Here is an 18,779-nt window from a genome sequence, read left to right as displayed (position 1 = left end):
CTCCTGGGGGATGTAACAGTCCTCCACAATTTCATGGATTCACTCGACCGCCGCTTGAGTCCACATCTTCTCGGCGGGTTGGTCGGTGTTTGCTGCAAGTGAAATGTGTGAAATGAGTGCAACTGTCAGATTCTCCGTGTGCTCCTTCACCTTCCACCATTTGAGTTGTTTTGGCCTGGGCAACTTTGGCTTGGCCATGATGATTAGGCGGTGCTGGGGAGTCATGGATTCATACAGAATTACTTTGGTGTCCATCACCCCATATAGGTCTAGGGATGGGTATCGGTGTCCGGTGCCATCTGACATAAACGGTAGTAACCAGACCGAAAAGCAGCACACATTTCGGTGCTTTATTTCGGTGCTTTTTTTTCCTGAGCTGTGATACACTTCTAGCCAATCATTTTACATTTCCGAGGATAGTAGGGGGGTCCAGGTACGTACGTTTTTTTAGAGCAGAGCTACAGATTAAAAATGCCCAAGGCGAAGCGGTCAGAAGTCTGGCTGTACTTCACAACAAAATATGCAAACTCAGCAGCCTGCAACAAGTGCTTTAAGGTGATACTGTGCAAAGGAGGCAACACCTCAAATCTGATGAAACACCTGACGACGCATAGCGTTTTTTTTTTTAAAAGCCGAGAAATGTGCCGTATTTGATGGCAGCAGCAGCCGTTCTTCTCTGCGTGAGTAGCTTAATGTTGTTCGTGTGTAATTTACGTTGAGTAGGCTAACCACGTTATTACATTAATGCATGTAAGGTGAACTAGCAAACATCATCATAGCTACATGCGGCTGTCTTCTTGTTTGATGGCAGGTGCTCCCTTCACCCTGGCCAAAAAGGCTAAAATGACCAAAGAAAAAGAGGGAAACAGCTAAACATGAGAGGTTTTTGGACAAAGTTTGTGTTTTTTCCATTGTTTAAGCACTGCTTCCAGCCAAGAGTGATACCATATATGTCCCATAGCTGCAGAAAAGGCTAACATTGTTATCTTTTTACAAAAAACCAGCTGAACATGAGAGGTTTTTGGACCAATTTTGTGTTCTCCATTCTTTAAGCACCGGTTTGAGCACCATTTAAGCACCGGCACCGTTTCAAAAGTACCGATTTGGCACCGGTATCGGATAAAACCTAAACGATACCCATCCCTATATAGGTCTCACCGCCGGAATATCCAATAATCAAACGGAGTCGCATGGCCGCCACTGGTTGCGATGGCTGCTTCTTAACCCTTTAAAGCCAGTCGGAGCAGGCACGCAACGTTTTGCGTAACTATTTTTAAATCCCGGTAGCACTGCAACCACATGAGCTAGTGCAATAATTTTTTTTGCATATCAAACCGGAGGAGTTGTACTTACATCTTATGCCATCAGCTTGTCCTAGGTCACAGTTTTCTTCCACATATAGCTTTGCAAAAATTGCATAAAAAGCACTTGCAGCAACAAAAACACAATATTTGAGAGACACACTTTGCCGATCCGATCAGCTGTTCATAACACTTCCTATATCCATCAGCGCGAACTATCGCATGTCCGCCCGAAACAGGAAGTGACGTCATTTTTGCAGAAATTTAGTTTTTTGTTTTTTTTTACCATCAGGGCCTTATGAGCCTATACTGGTGTTTTTAAAAGTTATGTTTAACTTTATGACTCTCTGTGTCGTTTCTGGGATGCTTAGAACTCAAATTGCGCTGCTTGAAATAGTTTATTTTGATGCATATTCTTCATTTTTTGCAAATTTGCACTATAATATTTATTTTTCATGCAGTATATAAAAATTGGTGTATTTCAAAAATAAAACTATGAAGACACTCAAAATAAATTTCCTGTGGTGGGAAACTACTTTGTGCAACTTTTTTGTATTTAAAGTTTTGAGAGATAAACCTCTTAAATTTCTCTAACTGGAAATATATGTTAAAAAAAACCAAAATGATTTTCAATTTTTTTGGTAGGTTATTGCACGTTTTTGCAATGTATGTAATTACTATGCACTTAATGCAGACATATTATTAAAATTTGGGCTGTAATGGTTGTATTGATGTATATCAACTTGAAATGCTCCCAAAAATGGCACTATAGCATGTAAAAATATAATATAAGCTCTGGCGGACTTGGTTGTATGGTAGGTCTTAAAGGGTTAAAGAATGTGTTGGTCACTGCCAGGTCGTGCATCTCCATGCAGTAAAGGATACGCCGTCTATCGTCGTTCCTTACGTTGAAGACTTGGGGGCAAGCATTTAAAGTCATCTTTTTTTTTCTAATGGCCATAAATAAACCATATGGGAGGATGTTTTTTTTTTTTGGGGGGGGGGGGGGGGGGGGGGTTGTTTTGTTGTTTTGTTTTCAGGGGTACCTCAGGGTAGTCATTCAGTGGATTTGAACCCGATCATGGGGCAACCACTAAATTCCAACATCTCCCTCTAGTGGCCATATATAAATCATGTCCACTACACATCAACTACATTGAAATAGAATTTGTTCATGAACGAAACTTCAGCTTACTGAGAACAGAGGAGACTGAATTTTGCATTGAACTAATGTCAAGCATGTCTGTGGACATCAACATGAAATGTAATCACTTTGGTCAAATTCAGATGAAGTAGTGCTTATGTACACTTCTTTCGAATGCGTTCATCCTCAAGTACTTGCACGTGTGTCACAGTTTTAAATGACAGAGTTAGAGGTTTTTGATGTTTTTTGGCATGTGGCTTTCTACTCTTTAAAAAAAAAAGAAAAAGAAAAAAAAAAAGCCATCCCCCATCTCTGTGTTTCTACCAATAGAAAACTTGGTGCTCAGAGGAAGAGGGCGGGCTTTACTTGGTGTCAGTGACAGAAATGAAAAAAAGCTCAAATGAGTGAGAAGGACGATGAAGGAAACATCTGTGCTGTGTCTGCTCTGTAAGTAGAATCTCTGTGTTTGTTTGAATTCTTGTACTTTGACTGTCTGCTCTCCTGATAACTGATGATGGAGGAGAAGACATGAAAAACAAATCAGGCTGAATTCAAGTTCAAACACCACGAGGACCAACTGCAGGTCTGAACTGACTCTTTATCTTTGCTCAGGAGTCGAGGAAACACTGTAGAGGATATCTTGTGTATACTTGTAAACATAATGATCATGGTTAAAGCTGAGCCCAAACTACATGAGCATATTTGTCAGTAACGTTCTTCCAAGGTTCCTCCACAGGAGTGGTGGTGAGAACTTTAGATTTAAAACAGTTTAAAAAGATTTTTAAATTAGTTGGAGCATGGCCCTTTATTCTACTTCGAACATGAAAAACCTTCAGGAGCAGTTACAATCCTGATGACACCCAGTTTGTGCTCCAGTGGATGATGAGAGTCAAACCTTAGATACTGATCCGTATGTGTAGGTTTACGGTACACGTCAGCTTTTAGATTTCCTCCATTACTGATGGAAATCTCACAGTCTAAGAAGGCTAACCTGCCACTTTTCATATCCTCCCTGGTGAATTTGATGTGTCGGTCCACCGAGTTAATGTGATCCGTAAGCCAGAGGAAGCAAGCAGACTGAAAACAACACAACAGGAAGCAGATCAGGATAGAGAACTGAATAAAAATTAGGGCTTAAACATACATGAGACATGTTTGGTTAACTGGTGATTTTAAACTAGTTGTACGTGTGTTAATCTGTGATCGACTGATGACCTGTACACATGCTGTTAAATCTGGAAGGGATGGATGATGATGACTATGAAACTTCCACCAGCAGCTTTTTAGCTTTACACACTTTTTTGTGATTTGTTGTTCAGACTTTATTGAAACATTGATTTGTCTATGTTATGACGCAACTCTGCTAGGGAAGTCAGAGGAGGTAACATAAATGAGATTCCCATGAGAAAGATTGGATTCAAAATGTTTTATTACGAAAAAAATAATAGAGGCATTTAATACAAACAAACAACCAATGCAAAAACAACTTGCTTGCTTAAGGCCTAACCTGTAGAAAACCAAAATACCCTCACAGGTTGTAACACAACTGATATTACTCAAGAGAATATCACAATTTAGACAAGGCTCACAGACAGAAGCATACAGCACAGACTGATCACTCAGCTCTAAACAGCAGCGCCTGAATGGATGCTCTTCAGGCTTTTAAAGATACAGGTGTGCCCAATTGGTCGCTAATTGGTCCCTTTCCCTGGAGGTGAAAAAAAAAAAGGTTCCCAGTCAGCCAATCATCTGTGGGTGTTGTCACACTTGAATTTGCTTGAAGGGAGGCTAGCTCACTTCTTCCACAGCTAGGGCCGTTAACAGTCTAGTGCTATGTCCTAATTCAGAGACTGCATCCTTTGGGGGCCGCATTTATAGCACAATTACCTCACAGCAACACGAGAAAGGCAAATTTGAATTCCAAATTTGAAGGCTGTTTCAAATGCAGCCTTCATTTTCCCAGATTTGAAGGATAGGTCAGGCGTATCCTTCATGGCCCAACCTATCCCAGAATTAATTAATTGACCCCAGTCAATTCCAGTTCCAACAATGGCAGTAGCCATTTAGTTGTAATGTTGCAGCTTTAAGGCAGGGATGACTCCTGGAGTTGGTTTACTTGAGTTACTCCTTCCTTCTCTTGTTCTGTGTTTTTAAGTCCTGTGGGCTACTTTTAGCATTTGTTTGGGCTGCTAGCAGTTCATACAAAGGTTTGGCGATACGTGAAAAGTCCTGTTTAAAGGCTCTATAATAAGATAAGAAGCCCAAAATCTGTCTCACTTCCCCCACTGTACTAGGGTGTTTCTCTTTAAGTGACATCACGGAGGCGACCTCTGCTGGATCCATACTATGGCCATCTTTTGACACCACTCTACCCAAAAACCTGACCTTAGGCTTGAACAGTTCACATTTCTTAGCAGTAAGTTTGACCCCATGTTTCTGATACCTTTGTAGCACGGCTCTTACATGCTCAACATGGTCCTCAAAAGATTTACTGTGGACCAAATTGTCATCAAGGTATGGTAGACAGATATCATCACACAGACCCCAAAGACACTCCTCCATGCTCCTCTGGAACTCTGCTGGGGCGGAGCTGAGTCCAAATGGGATTCTAACCCACTGGTATAAACCCCAGGGGGTGATGAATGCAGTGAGTGGCTGACTGTCTTCGTCTAGGAATCCTTGATGATAAGCCTTTCCCTGGTCTAGTACTGTAAACCAGGAGCTACCAGTAAGGCTGTCCAACATGTCCTGTATCCTAGGAATAGGATGTCTGTCAGGCACCGATTTGCGATTAAGTTCTCGATAATCCACACAAAGTCTGAGGTCACCGGACTTTTTCCTAACACAGACTATCGGTGACGAATAAGGCGACTTGGATTTCGTGACCCACCCCCTATTGATCAAGTCTTGCAGGTAAGCTTTTACTTCCTGATGCAGAGGTTTAGGCACACTATTGTAAGTCTTTTGAACTGGTGTTTGGTCGTTGAGAGTGATGTGCATCCGAAGGCTTGGAATGCAGCCTACATCATTTTCGTCTTTTGCAAAAGCTTTGCATTCCTCCCTGAGCATCATCCTCACCGCCGACTGTTGCCCACTCGTTAAATGGTCTAGAACTACAGGAGGATCCCAAACACCACTTGTCTCACCTGTGGGGGCTAATGGGACTTCAACACCTGCATTGTCTGCTGTTTTAGTTTTTGGAGTTTCTACAGGTTTTAGGGCAGCTGGGTATATTGCTTTTACGCCCTCAATGTGTCCCAGGACAACACGCGGATCTACAGTAATATTATGGCATGTGGTATTTGTGACAAATACTGGGACCATGGCTGAGTTGCCCCTTTTTACTTTAAACAATACTTCCTGCAAATGAAGCCCCTCAGGCAGGCTGGGGTTCAGAACAGGACAAAATAACATTAGAGTGTCCTCGTCAGCCTGTATGCGTGTGCGACAGCGAATGGTAGTAGCTTCACTAGGGCCTAAAACAACTTTACTCCGCCCTGTCTTGACTTGGATCTCTTCCGCGGCTGTTCGATGTGTCTCTATCAACTGGATAAAAGTCTTAGCAGATCCGACGTCAATACCAAAAGCACTACTCACAATATTTGCAGCACAGTCACTGTTTTTAACACCCTGTTGTTTAAGTTGCTCGTTGATGATTTCCTCTATAACATTGTATCCAATAATGGGATCCTGAGCTACATTTGGGTCACTAGAGACCAATACAGGCACTAGGAGACTAGAGCTGGTCGTCTCCACCCCCGTCAGTCTAAACTCTACAGGGACCCACCCCATAAATGGTATCTCTGTCTGATTAGCTGCGAGCCCATTTAATGGTTCTGAACCTAAGAGTTCATCTATCCCCCGGATAGCGGTGTGAGGTAAGTGCTCGACTCTCCAGTTCTCATTTATTACGGTAGCCTGTGCACCCGTGTCCAACAATGCGGTGACTGGTACATTGTCAAAGGTGCATCTCACCATTTTTCGTCTACCAATCAGCTTCACTAGTTTTTGTCCTTGCTTATCTGATAGAAGGTCAGAATATCCCATGTATGACAAACACCCCTTTTTCTCTCTTTCCCTCAAATGTTGTTCAACTAGCCTCACCGCTTTACATACATGTTTGTGATGGTGCCAGTGTTGTCCCTGACAGGCTTTAGAACAGTAACTGACAGATGAGCAGCCTGCACACCTGTGGAGTGGGGTGCTGACCGACTCTCTCTGGTGGCAGCAACCACAGCGGCGGGACTCCTGATGTGGTGGTGGGGTCACTGCTGGTCCCGTGGCAGTGGCCCTCTGGCGTTTCCCTGCAGCTGAAGTGGAGCTCGGCATCCTCTGGAGATGTGGCCGGGCTGGCCACACTTAAAGCAGTGGGTGCAGTTGTCTCCCTCTCCGTTGCTCTGGCAGGTCCTGCAGCTTTTCTTCCTCCGGGTGTCTGCGGCAGCATCTGATGTCCTCTTTGTAGTCTGCGACTTGCCAGCGTTCAGGGAAGCAAGAACCATCTGCCTCACCTCTGCAACCTCGTTCCTCAGTTCTTTCACCAGGTCGTGCATTTCGGGTGGAGGACAATTTTTCTTGTCTTCCTTGGTGGCGGGGATCTGTGAGCTACTGCGTGGTTCATCCCTAGTATGTAGCTCATTGATTCTTGGTGGTTTTGTATTGTTCCTCTTTAACTTGTTCAGTCTTTCTGTCTCGAGATTGGCAGCTTCATTTAGTTTTTCAATCAGCATTTCATCAGTCACATCTGGGTTGTCAAGAAGGGCTTTAACTTGGAACTTTATGTTGTCATTTTGCAGCCCAGTGCCCACTGATCTCAAAAACTTCCTTTTTACCAGGTCCCGACTGTAGTGTTCTGCTTCTTTGTCCTTGGATGCATACAGGAGGCGATCTTTAAGCTCAATGGCTCTGAATAAAAAGTCTTGAGCTGACTCTTTTGGATCTTGGGAAATATTTATCAGTTTTTGGTACAAATCAGATGTGTCATCTTCTCTGTAATGTCCTTTCAATATTGTCTATAACTGTGTGTGTCAAATCAGTCTTTATTTCAAGCATATCACGCAGTTTGAGACCTGGATTGATGGCTCTTTTCACTGCTTCAATAACTTCTGACTCACTGTGGCCTTTGTGGAGTCCATTTTCCATCTGATGCAGCAGGTTGGTATAGGACAGCCGATCGCGCTGCCCTCCCTCTCCTATTTGGCCACAGATGCGAAAGTCCCTGCGAATTGTCACCTCTGGTACTTTAGAAGACGGCAGGTTCTGGCCGAGGCTCGGGGCAGCGTCTGCCATCTTGAGTTTCTGCCCTATCGCTCTAATTTCTTCCTGCAGCTTGTCATACTTGTCTCTTTCGTCTGAAGGGCGGGAAAAATCACTCTCGGCCGCATTGTCTTTAGCTTTATATTCGCCCAAAAACGATAAAAGTTCTTTCACAAACTGTACAGCATCGTCTGGTGTATAACTGTTTTCCACCTCGTCCAGTTTATGTTCTATAACTTTCATCAGGTGGCGTCTGTAAGTGTCTTTTGTGGGCTCATCTAGCGGTGTAGCAAAGCCTTTCACATTATAACCCACTTCTATGAGCTGATCACGACTTAGCTGGCAGAGTGTGGCGGTGATCTTATCTCGTAGGGCTTCTACCTCCATTGTGGGTACTCACAAGCTTGTCTTTAGTCCGTCAGATTTCAGGTCCGGTGCTTGGAGAAAGGTTTTTCTTCAGCGGTGCGGTAGCGCTAACGTTAGCTGCTAATGGCGCTAACCAGGCTTCTGCTTCACTCTCGTGCTGGAAGTTCTTCAAACCTTCCTCCTGGCTGGCTCGCCATGATATGTTGCAGCTTTAAGGCAGGGATGACTCCTGGAGTTGCTTTCTCACTGCATATGCTTTATTTCACAATCAGATCGATAAAAAAAACATACAGCAGCTCCTTTCCTACTCCTAGCCCTTCGCTGCGGTGGAAAAAGAACGACTCCAATCCCCTTCAAGGAACATACGTACAAAAGAGTTTTCCTGACACACCAATGAGGCGTTCAATGCCATCTTGTAAATATGAGTACTCTGGCAGAATAACAGTTCAAATGAAAAATACACCAGAACAAACAAGCAAACAAAAAAAGAAGTGTGGGGTACCTTTGAACCAATGAACAAAGTATAACAATTTATACTTTTTAACATAACCTGACCCCGTCAATATGTGATATGTCTCACAGTAATATTACCCTTATTACTCTTTTCAACACTTCATTAATTAAAATAGCATTGATAATATTTTTATAAAAATATAAAAATACTTTTAGAATGCGGCAATGGTGGAGGAGAGCGGGTTTGAAATATTACTCTTTATGGATCACAAAATAAACTTTTAAGATATTTTTAGCCGAGAACGTAGGTGTGTAAACATTAAATATCTGCTCGGTTTTTGAAGACATCATATATTTGCAAAAGTACTCTGATATTTTTGGAGCCGTCTGCTACCCACCAGCTCGATAGTTAGCTGGAAGGTCAAGGCTCACTAGAGCTGGTGAGAACAGCAAACTCCCAGCACATCATTTTCAGATCCCTGCTGTCTTTCACTACTCAGCTTAAACATGATATATAGATAACTTAAAAATTTTATTGTTTGGCTTTTTTCAGTGTTTTACTTGTTCCTGAGTAATTTGGCTGAGATTAAAGTTACAGTTTTCACAAAGTTTAATAAACATCACATAAACAGAAGTGTGAGATCGTTGAGAGGTTACGCCAGTGTCCTTTTTGTATTTTAGATAGCAAGGAGCATGTGCACAGCTGAGTTTATTAAATTCCACTGAGACAGCTGGTGACACAAGTCTGAAGGCTAGACTGTTGCATTTCACAGACTCACACTTCCGGCCTTTTCGGTCTTCAGAGGACTGGGCCCACGTAGACCATGAAGGCTGGACCCTCTGAAGGATGCAGCCCCTGAATTGGCACATGGCAAACATCTGTTTTATGCCATTTCCTTTATTTATTTTTCATTCCCATAACTCCCTGATCTCAGTTCTTTCGATACTTATTATTTATGTTTTTCCAGTGTTGCCAAAGTTCTTGGTCGTATGGATCTTTCTGATTTTCGGGTTTTTCTCAGCATCATTGTCTTTATCTTACCAAACAAAGAACTTTAAGCCCATTGTTGTTGCAATTTGGTATTATGAACAAAATAAAGTTGAACTGAATTACATTTAAATGAATATATGGTGTGACAATAAACAATTTATGAAGCAAAAAATGTTTAAAATACACTCAACTGGCAGAGAATGTTGTTTGTGTGGAGTTGTTCTTTATGTTCACCTCAAATCAACCTGAGTGTCATTTCTCTTTAGTTCTGATCTCACTGCTGAGCTGCACAACAAACCAAGGTCAGTAACCTTCTTCTGTCACAGTTTAAACCTGAGAAATGCTCACTGATATGACCTGATTGGATTCATGTTTGCAGATGTAAAATCTCAGAAAAAAAAAAGTATAACAGATCATCAGTTTTTTTTTTTTCATTTTAACCCTCACAGCTCGTCTGACTGTGAGTCCCAGCAGCTCTCAGTTATTTAAAGGAGACTTTGTGTCTCTGAGCTGTGAGGAGGACGACAGCTCTGCTGGATGGACTCTGAGGAGAAACACAAGCAAACAACAGAGGACTCAGTGTGGAAGCACATGGGGAAAACCAGCTGGTTCTTCCTGTATCATCACTATGATGCCTCATGACAGTGGAGTTTACTGGTGTGAGTCCAGAGAGGGTCCCATCAGTGACATGGTTAACCTGACAGTCACTGGTAAGCTGAGTGTGTGGAGTTAGTGTTGATGAAGCTGTGTGTAAATGGATGAAATGCTGTAGTTTGTCTCTGTGTTGAGGTGGATCAGTGATCCTGCAGAGTCCTGTCCTCCCTGTGATGGAGGGAGATGACGTCACTCTGCTCTGTAAAACAAAGACCACTCCCTCCAACCTCCCAGCTGCTTTCTATAAAGATGGCTCCCTCATCAGGAAGCAGCCTACAGGTCACATGACCATCCAGCATGTTTCCAGGTCTGATGAAGGCCTCTACAAGTGTGACATCAGCAGTCATGGAGAGTCTCCATCCAGCTGGATCACTGTCACAGGTGACACACTCACCTGTCTGTGTTTCTGCAGCTTTCAACATTCACAATGTGACGACAACTTAATGACTGTGTTTGCTTTATTTTAGGGGAAGACACCACCACACCTCCACCTACATCCACACCTCCACCTACATCCACACCTCCTCCTGGTTCCACCTCCATCACTCTTCCACCATCACTCTCTCCTCCTGTTCTCTCTGTGTTGTCATGTGTTGGATCAGTCTGTGTCGTGGTTCTACTGGTGTTACTGGTTCTGCTAGTGAGACGACGTGTTCACAGGAAACCTGAAGGTGAGACCCAGATGATGATATATATATATCTATATACATATATATATATATACACATATATATCAAGGTTCAAGGTTCAAGGTTCTTTATTTGTCACATGCATAGTTATACAAGTATAACACACATATGTGTGTATATATACACATATGTGTGTAATAATTTTATTATTGAACAACAACCATGTTCTCAATGAACCCAAGAAACTCATTAATATCAAAGCTGAATGTTTTTGGAAGTAGTTTTTTACTTTTAGCTATTTTAGGGGGATATCTGTGTGTGCAGGTGACTATTACTGTGCAGAATTATTAGGCAACTTAACAAAAAACAAATATATACCCATTCCAATTATTTATTTTTACCAGTGAAACCAATATAACATCTCCACATTCACAAATATACATTTCTGACATTCAAAAACAAAACAAAAACAAATCAGCGACCAATATAGCCACCTTTCTTTGCAAGGACACTCAAAAGCCTGCCATCCATGGATTCTGTCAGTGTTTTGATCTGTTCACCATCAACATTGCGTGCAGCAGCAACCACAGCCTCCCAGACACTGTTCAGAGAGGTGTACTGTTTTCCCTCCTTGTAAATCTCACATTTGATGATGGACCACAGGTTCTCAATGGGGTTCAGATCAGGTGAACAAGGAGGCCATGTCATTAGTTTTTCTTCTTTTATACCCTTTCTTGCCAGCCACGCTGTGGAGTACTTGGACGCGTGTGATGGAGCATTGTCCTGCATGAGAATCATGTTTTTCTTGAAGGATGCAGACTTCTTCCTGTACCACTGCTTGAAGAAGGTGTCTTCCAGAAACTGGCAGTAGGACTGGGAGTTGAGCTTGACTCCATCCTCAACCCGAAAAGGCCCCACAAGCTCATCTTTGATGATACCAGCCCAAACCAGTACTCCACCTCCACCTTGCTGGCATCTGAGTCGGACTGGAGCTCTCTGCCCTTTACCAATCCAGCCACGGGCCCATCCATCTGGCCCATCAAGACTCACTCTCATTTCATCAGTCCATAAAACGCTTGATTGTTCGATGATCACGCTTCAGAAGCTTTGCAATTTTGAGACTGCTGCATCCCTCTGCAAGATATCTCACTATTTTTGACTTTTCTGAGCCTTTCAAGTCCTTCTTTTGACCCATTTTGCCAAAGGAAAGGACGTTGCCTAATAATTATGCACACCTGATATAGGGTGTTGATGTCATTAGACCACACCCCTTCTCATTACAGAGATGCACATCACCTAATATGCTTAATTGGTAGTAGGCTTTCGAGCCTATACAGCTTGGAGTAAGACAACATGCATGAAGAGGATGATGTGGACAAAATACTCATTTGCCTAATAATTCTGCACTCCCTGTATATGTGTATATATGTATATATATATGTATGTATTTTTTGATACTTTAAGGCTCTGTTTAGACTCCATACAATAACATATTTCACTGTTAAATTTGAAACATTTCACAAGATCACAGTGAACCTGCAGAAGATGACAACATGCACAGAGATACGACAATATCAAATCATCAACAACAGCCAGTCGGAGGTAATATTGGGTGTGTGGTCAAATATGATTTAGAAAGTAGAAACAGTCCTGACATTTTTAAAAAGCTAGGAAACGTTTAAATATACTGTAAAAGAACATCTGTTCTTGGTAAATAACATATATTAAAATCTTAGATTTAAAACTGGTGAGTGAAAATTTAACTGTTGAAGCTCCAACATTACAAACACAGTCCAGAAGTCAAGTTCAGGGACTCCAATTAGCTGAGGTGAAACGTAGCAGACAGCCAGCAGTTCAGCCACCTTTGTCCCGAGGCTCATGTCTGTCAAAGAGGCCCCATAATATTGGTATAAGTATTAATTAATTAAGGTCAAGTGGCCCATAGTGTTGTATTTTAAAAAGGCGCTTTGCAATCGAATCACTCATTGCTTACTGTGTGATGTTCTTTGTGTGCTGGTCTCTGTGTTTGTTGTCTGTGGTTAACAGAAGCTAACACCTCTGTATTTGTACCGTTTCCTGTTTATGATTAAAAAAAAACAATCAAACATTTTAAACATTTTTAAACTTCATCTAAAGCAGGTTAGAAGCATATAATAATTAAACAAACATATTAAGCGAATGTAATATGAACAGAAAATGTCAGTTATGGACAAAACATCATCAAAGACACAAAAACTAGACTATAAAGTCTATAAAGACTATAAAGAGGTATTGAAGGACAGAGACTGTTTGAAAATTATAGGCTAACATGAGCAGAGGAAAACAGACCCAGAATCTTCCTGATATTAGATCATTCATTCCTGAGGATGGCCACATTTTCTAGCAAAGCATCTTGTACATGTCTTATTGGCACTGAGCTCTAAATAAACTCATTATTTTTGATCAAATTTTATAAGATAAAATAACCTAGCTTCTAATAAATTGTCCAGAAATTTAGACCAAACAAAACTTGACAATAAAGTTTACTTTTGACTTGACTTACTTTGACTTAAGATACAAGCATCATCATAATTATCCTTACATCCACCACATTCAGGCCCATATCCTTGGTAATGAGACCTCCTGTGTTCAATCTACAATTCAGACTGTCCAGACTCATTCTCGTCTCACTGATGTTCACTGATGTTTGTCTGCAACCATCTAACAATGTCTTCAGCTCTTTCAGTCCATTGTCCAAGAAGCCACTGTCCACTGTAACATGATCCCATCTATCTGAAAGTTCATACCAGAGTAGAAATCTACAGTGTGCTTTGTGTAGTACCATCAATGAAGAGGTGCCCAGATTCCATTCAATTCACTTTTACTCATATAGCACCAATTCATTTGCCAAGATTGGTTGAACATGTCTAATATTAAAAGTTGAGATTGTGTCTGTCTCCTTAAGCAAAACTGGAACATAGTTCTGAAGAACGAGGGCTCTGCCTCCCATTCTACTTTAAAATTCTCTAGGAACCACAAGTAAACCAAGATGGGTAGACGGCAGTCCAGATGTGTTCGCCACATGTTCTTGACCCACATACAGGTTATTAGAGTGGTGAATGTGTTGGATATATGAAGTGTATAAAGAGACAACTATAAGACAATGGGTCTTTTTGTCGTCTTAAAGGTCTGTGTCAAACCACAGCAGCTGCTTCCTGTTATATTTAGTTTGTTCTTGTAGTCTGAAGTTGAAGAAACTTTTCACCACAGAGAGTTCTGGTTTGGCCAATGGCAGTGTTCATTTTGTGAGAATTTGTTTGCTTGGTGTACTGCGGTGAAGTGTGTCAGACGGCACTTAAAGAAGGTGGCATCTTTGTGGCTGTGCATGTTCTTCTTACACAAACACCTACCAGTTCTCTGCAATCATTTCATGATTCTCAGCAGAGGTTTAAAGGAGTGGAAAAAACCTCTGAAAACCTGCTGCTAGTCACAAAAGTAATCATTTAATGTCTGTATAATGAAAAAATAAAAAAAAGTGAAATAGTATAACATTGCTGCTGCATTTTCTGTAATCTGTGTTTGCTTTGTTTTACAGAAGGTGATCCAGCTGTAATCTATTCAGCAAGGAGAATTGAAGATGTTAGTTATGAACACATAATCATCACACCAAAGATGAAAAGAGGTACAGATGATCTTTACGTCTGACTTTGGACACAAGTTGTTCTGGTCTCCACACAAAGATCAGCAACCCAGATCTTGACTAAAGCTCAAGATTTCAAACTTCTTGGTATAATTTCAGAAAGAAATATATATATATTTTTTATCTGCAAAGTTGCACAATTCATTCGAAGTTCAAAGCAAACTGTGAAGTCAATGAAAAATGTAAATTAATTTAATATACCTTGACTTAAATTACCTTAAACAGAAATTATTTTGTTCAAGCTGGTCAAAAGTTATCACAAGTTTGCACAAGAGCTTTGGTTGAAATGTGGAAATTACAGGATAACACAATAGATGTGCTAAGTGGAAGCAGCCATCCCCCTTCAAGCATGACAAATGTAATCATTTTAAACACGTTGCTGATTCCGACTGGTTACAAATTATAACCAAACCAAAATAGAGTAACACTGTCCGCAGTTCAGTAACATTTGCCACAAAGTGGAAAATGAGAGTTTAGGGCTCATTAACAGACTGAAATAAACCTATTACTGCACTGAAGCATGGCTGCTTTCTTTCACACATGACCGCAGCATTTGACTCAGTAGATCTGAACATTTTTTATCAGCTGCTGATTTCATATATTTCATTCATATATTTTAGAAATCAGCTTTTTAGTTATCATCTAGCTGTGACGCACCACACAGTTCAGTGTTAGGTCCTCTTTTTTTCCTCTGTGTGCACTTAACTAGGTCAAATTTCACTCACCTATGCCTTGCTTCATTGCAACACCACTGTGCACCACTGCTCACCTTTGTTCTCCGAAGTCTCACTGCTCGCCCACCCAGTGAATGAGAGACAGAGAGAGAGAGCTCTTCTTGCACTGTTTCTATGCCAGAAGAGCAAAAGAATAGTTAGATTAGTTAGAAGACTAGTTAGTTCCATATTTTGAATAAATGTTTTGCCAGTTCCGTCAATCCACCCAGTTTCTTGCTGCTTCTCCTGTTCAGGATCATTTGCATGGTGGAGCTTTTCCCAGCTGTAAAGGTGAGGTGGGATACTCCCTTGTAGAGGTCACCAGTTTATTACAGGATATTCTTGAATGAGGCCAAATCTTACAAGAAAGACACAAAATAAGCAACAATTAGGTGAACAAAAATTACATATTAGACTTTTGAATATAATTTAATGCAGTTTAGTTTATGAGTTAATTGTTTCACCTCTGTGGATTTCAGGTTCAAGTGTTTTTGAATTGATTCAAGTCTGAACTGGGACTGTGTGTGATGCAGAGAGGTGGAGACTGGAGGTCTTGATTGAACTACAAAGCTTGTAATCATGTTTCCTGTTGTTTGAACTGTGTGTGTTTGTGTTTAGACTTTAAACCTGAACCAGACGTCGTCTACTCTTCGCTAAGGTAGTCCACCAGTCCAACCACTGACGTCCAGCTGCTGGTCTCGATCTGGTCCCCCAGCACCTCAGACCAGAGGACATCTACATGTTAACAAAGTTTTATATATATATATATATATATATATATATATATATATATATATATATATGCATGCATGTTTTTTTTTTTACTCTTTTATGATTCAAAAAATCAGAAATTATATTTTTTTTACTGACACAGAACTATCAGTGCTAATATAACTATATGAATGTGTTTTATAGACACTGTAACTTCACTGTTATTTACAATAAAAATATGAGAAATAACTTGCTCTTGTTCCCACAGCAAGCATGTGTTTCTCTGCAGGATTAACAACCCTTTGTTCTCTTGTGTTTCTCACGTGGTTCTGTGGGCTTCACCAAGATTAAGACGGAAAATTTGACTTGTTCCGGTTTGGTTGTGGGTAACCAATGCAGACATCTTTTCACTTCAGAGAAGAAGAAGAAGAGGGGAAAAAAACCCATTAAACCTGCAGGAGAGCTACAACATGGAAAGAGTTCTTACCTTGATGTTTTAATTCACACTGAAACCAGCGGCAGCAGCTGACTGTTTGATGTTAAGGAAACATAATAATAACAATCTAAACATTATTTGGTTGCAGATTCGTGTGATTCTTTACAATCAATATGTATTACAAATCTCAAATCTGGGACTTTTTTCTACTGAGCAAAAAAAGTTAATTCCAACCTTGTAGTTAACTTGGACTACAGGGTGCTTCATTTTGATAAACAGATTTCTTTTTTGTTCCTCCTCCTGGGAATTATTCTGTGTATACTTCTCAGATATCTACAAACAAAAGGTCTTCTACTCATTTCCAGAATAGCCTTTGACCCACTTGAATGAATTTCTTTAACACTTAGTACTTTAACCCAAATCTAGAGAGCTAAAGTGTTTGGAGATAAACTAAAAACCAATGAACATGTAATGCATATGGAACTTCCTTCTGGATCTCATCTGCTCAGAGCTGACACTTGAAAGGTCATGTTGAAAATTTGCTGCCATCTAGCGTTTAAACTTCAGCTTACCAGTGAAGTAATTTGAGTTAAATGGCCTTTGAACAATTTGGTAGCACTCTCAATTAGTGCTTACTCTCTGTGTGTCACTATCACTTCCTGTTCCTTTTACAACACACAGGCTGTATCCCAATTCAGGGTCTGCAGCCTTAACGGCCCACAAGGGCCGCGTACTCAAAGACCACTAAGGCCGGAAGTGCGAGGCTTGTGAAATGGGACGGTCTAGACTCCGTTACACTGCCCAGGTTGCCTAGCAACCATGACACTAACAGCTGGACACGTTTGACACAGCTTTGTTTGACAGAAATGAAGGAGAAAATCTTTTGTTCATTTGTTTGTTTGTTTCTACATGAGCTTTGATTTGATAAGTATCTGAGGCTGAGACCACAGGACTGTGAAATCATGATTATTGGGCTTCACTTCTGTACTGAACAGTCATTTAAGATTAGCTAGTAAATGACAATTAGCTAATGTTGTTCATGAGACTAAAGTCATCTCACTTTGGTGATGTAAATATAATATGGCCAATATTAAAGTTATAATTTCAATCATTATTAGTTATTACAGCAGTGAATGAACTCTGTTTCAAATACTGAGCTTCAGTAAAGATTCAAGCTGCATTTATTTATATTATTTATATTTCCTGTCACCTTAAATCTTCACTCAAAGACAGGTTTCTTTGACAATGTATATACAGTGGGGCAAAAAAGTATTTAGTCAGCCACCGATTGTGCAAGTTCCCCCACTTAAAATGATGACAGAGGTCAGTAATTTGCACCAGAGGTACACTTCAACTGTGAGAGACAGAATGTGAAAAAAAAATCCATGAATTCACACAGTAGGATTTGTAAAGAATTTATGTTTTGTATCACATACAAAACACACAGCATCCATGTGTTCCATCAACAAACACTGTGCTAAACCAGTTTGACCAGGATACTGACTCACACACACACACCTGTTTTCCACCAACACAAAACTGGTGAGGATTTGATGAATAATCAGAATATCAAATAATTATTTTAAGGTAACAATCTCATAAAGGAAATTTAATTCATAAGTAAAAGAAATTCCTATACACTGACCTTTTCGCCGTGAACAGTAACAGTAATCAGTAACTCATCAACTGCTCTGAGCAGCCACATTTCCCACATGGTCATATGAGCCTTCAAAGTTTCCCAGAATGCACTGCTTTAACCTGGACTTGTTATTAAAAATGTGAAACTTTGATAAAGGTTTTGTCTGTAGATTGTGACAGTTGGAGTGGATGCTGTAAAATATATTAATTTGGTTGTAACTCTTTTGCACAACTTAAATTAAGTATGTATTTAGCCTTAATGATTTGATAGCTTAATATTTGATGACGTAAAGAAAGAAAGAATCAAAGTCCTTTTTTTTTTTTTGCATTCATGTTGATCATCCACAACACAAATTGGTGTTTTTTAGCCATGATAATTTCATAATTTATAATTTGATAATGTAATGAGGGAATCATTGGTAAGTGTAAGTGGGTTTTTTTTTTTCATGTTATTTGAATATGCGATTATTCCTGCTGGATTAATTATGAATGATTTGGTTTTGTTTTACTTTTTAAAGGTAACATATATTTTGAACAATTGAGGTTTTTTTCATTTGTATGGTGTGTAAAGGATTACAAAAAGCCTGAAAAGTTTGACTCGGGGCCTTGGGTCCTGGTTTGTGTGTTGCCGGGGTTGTGGGCGGGTGGGTGCATGGGGGCCCATCCCTGGCGCAGGGTGCCGCCGGTGCGTCGAGTCGCCTGGGGGGCTCTTCAACTGGTGGGGGAGATTGTCACACCTTGCAGGAGCTTTCCTCTCCTCAGGAACTCTCTGCAGGAGGGGGAGATACAGGAGAGGTGGAGGAAGATCTCA

The 18,779-nt window shown here is 40.6% G+C and overlaps 1 protein-coding gene across 1 annotated transcript; it reads left to right on the top strand.

The window, feature by feature from the left end:
- The first annotated feature begins 8,734 nt into the window (after positions 1–8,734).
- On the top strand, positions 8,735–15,932 carry LOC146713067 (low affinity immunoglobulin gamma Fc region receptor III-like). Its single transcript, XM_085437398.1, has 7 exons — positions 8,735–8,759; positions 9,958–10,218; positions 10,298–10,543; positions 10,630–10,833; positions 12,316–12,393; positions 14,366–14,452; positions 15,802–15,932. Exons 1-7 carry the CDS (start codon positions 8,735–8,737, stop codon positions 15,843–15,845), a joined length of 945 nt encoding a protein of 314 aa, XP_085293524.1. The 3' UTR covers positions 15,846–15,932.
- Positions 15,933–18,779: the final 2,847 nt, after the last annotated feature.

Source organism: Copadichromis virginalis, linkage group LG3 (genome assembly GCF_057382275.1).
Source record: "Copadichromis virginalis isolate Kocher_CV1m ecotype Utaka linkage group LG3, C_Virginalis_male_GT1.1, whole genome shotgun sequence".
Classification (NCBI taxonomy): domain Eukaryota; kingdom Metazoa; phylum Chordata; class Actinopteri; order Cichliformes; family Cichlidae; genus Copadichromis; species Copadichromis virginalis.
The sequence above is the reverse complement of the archived record's forward strand: the minus strand, read 5'-3'. Positions and strand labels throughout refer to the sequence as shown.

Excerpts from the sequence above, each read along its gene's own strand:
- LOC146713067 (XM_085437398.1), top strand. The coding sequence starts at position 8,735 with ATGCGGCAATGGTGGAGGAGAGCGG. Across the intron at positions 8,760-9,957 it reads GCAATGGTGGAGGAGAGCGG|CTCGTCTGACTGTGAGTCCC; the intron begins GTTTGAAATATT and ends TAACCCTCACAG. Across the intron at positions 10,544-10,629 it reads CAGCTGGATCACTGTCACAG|GGGAAGACACCACCACACCT; the intron begins GTGACACACTCA and ends GCTTTATTTTAG.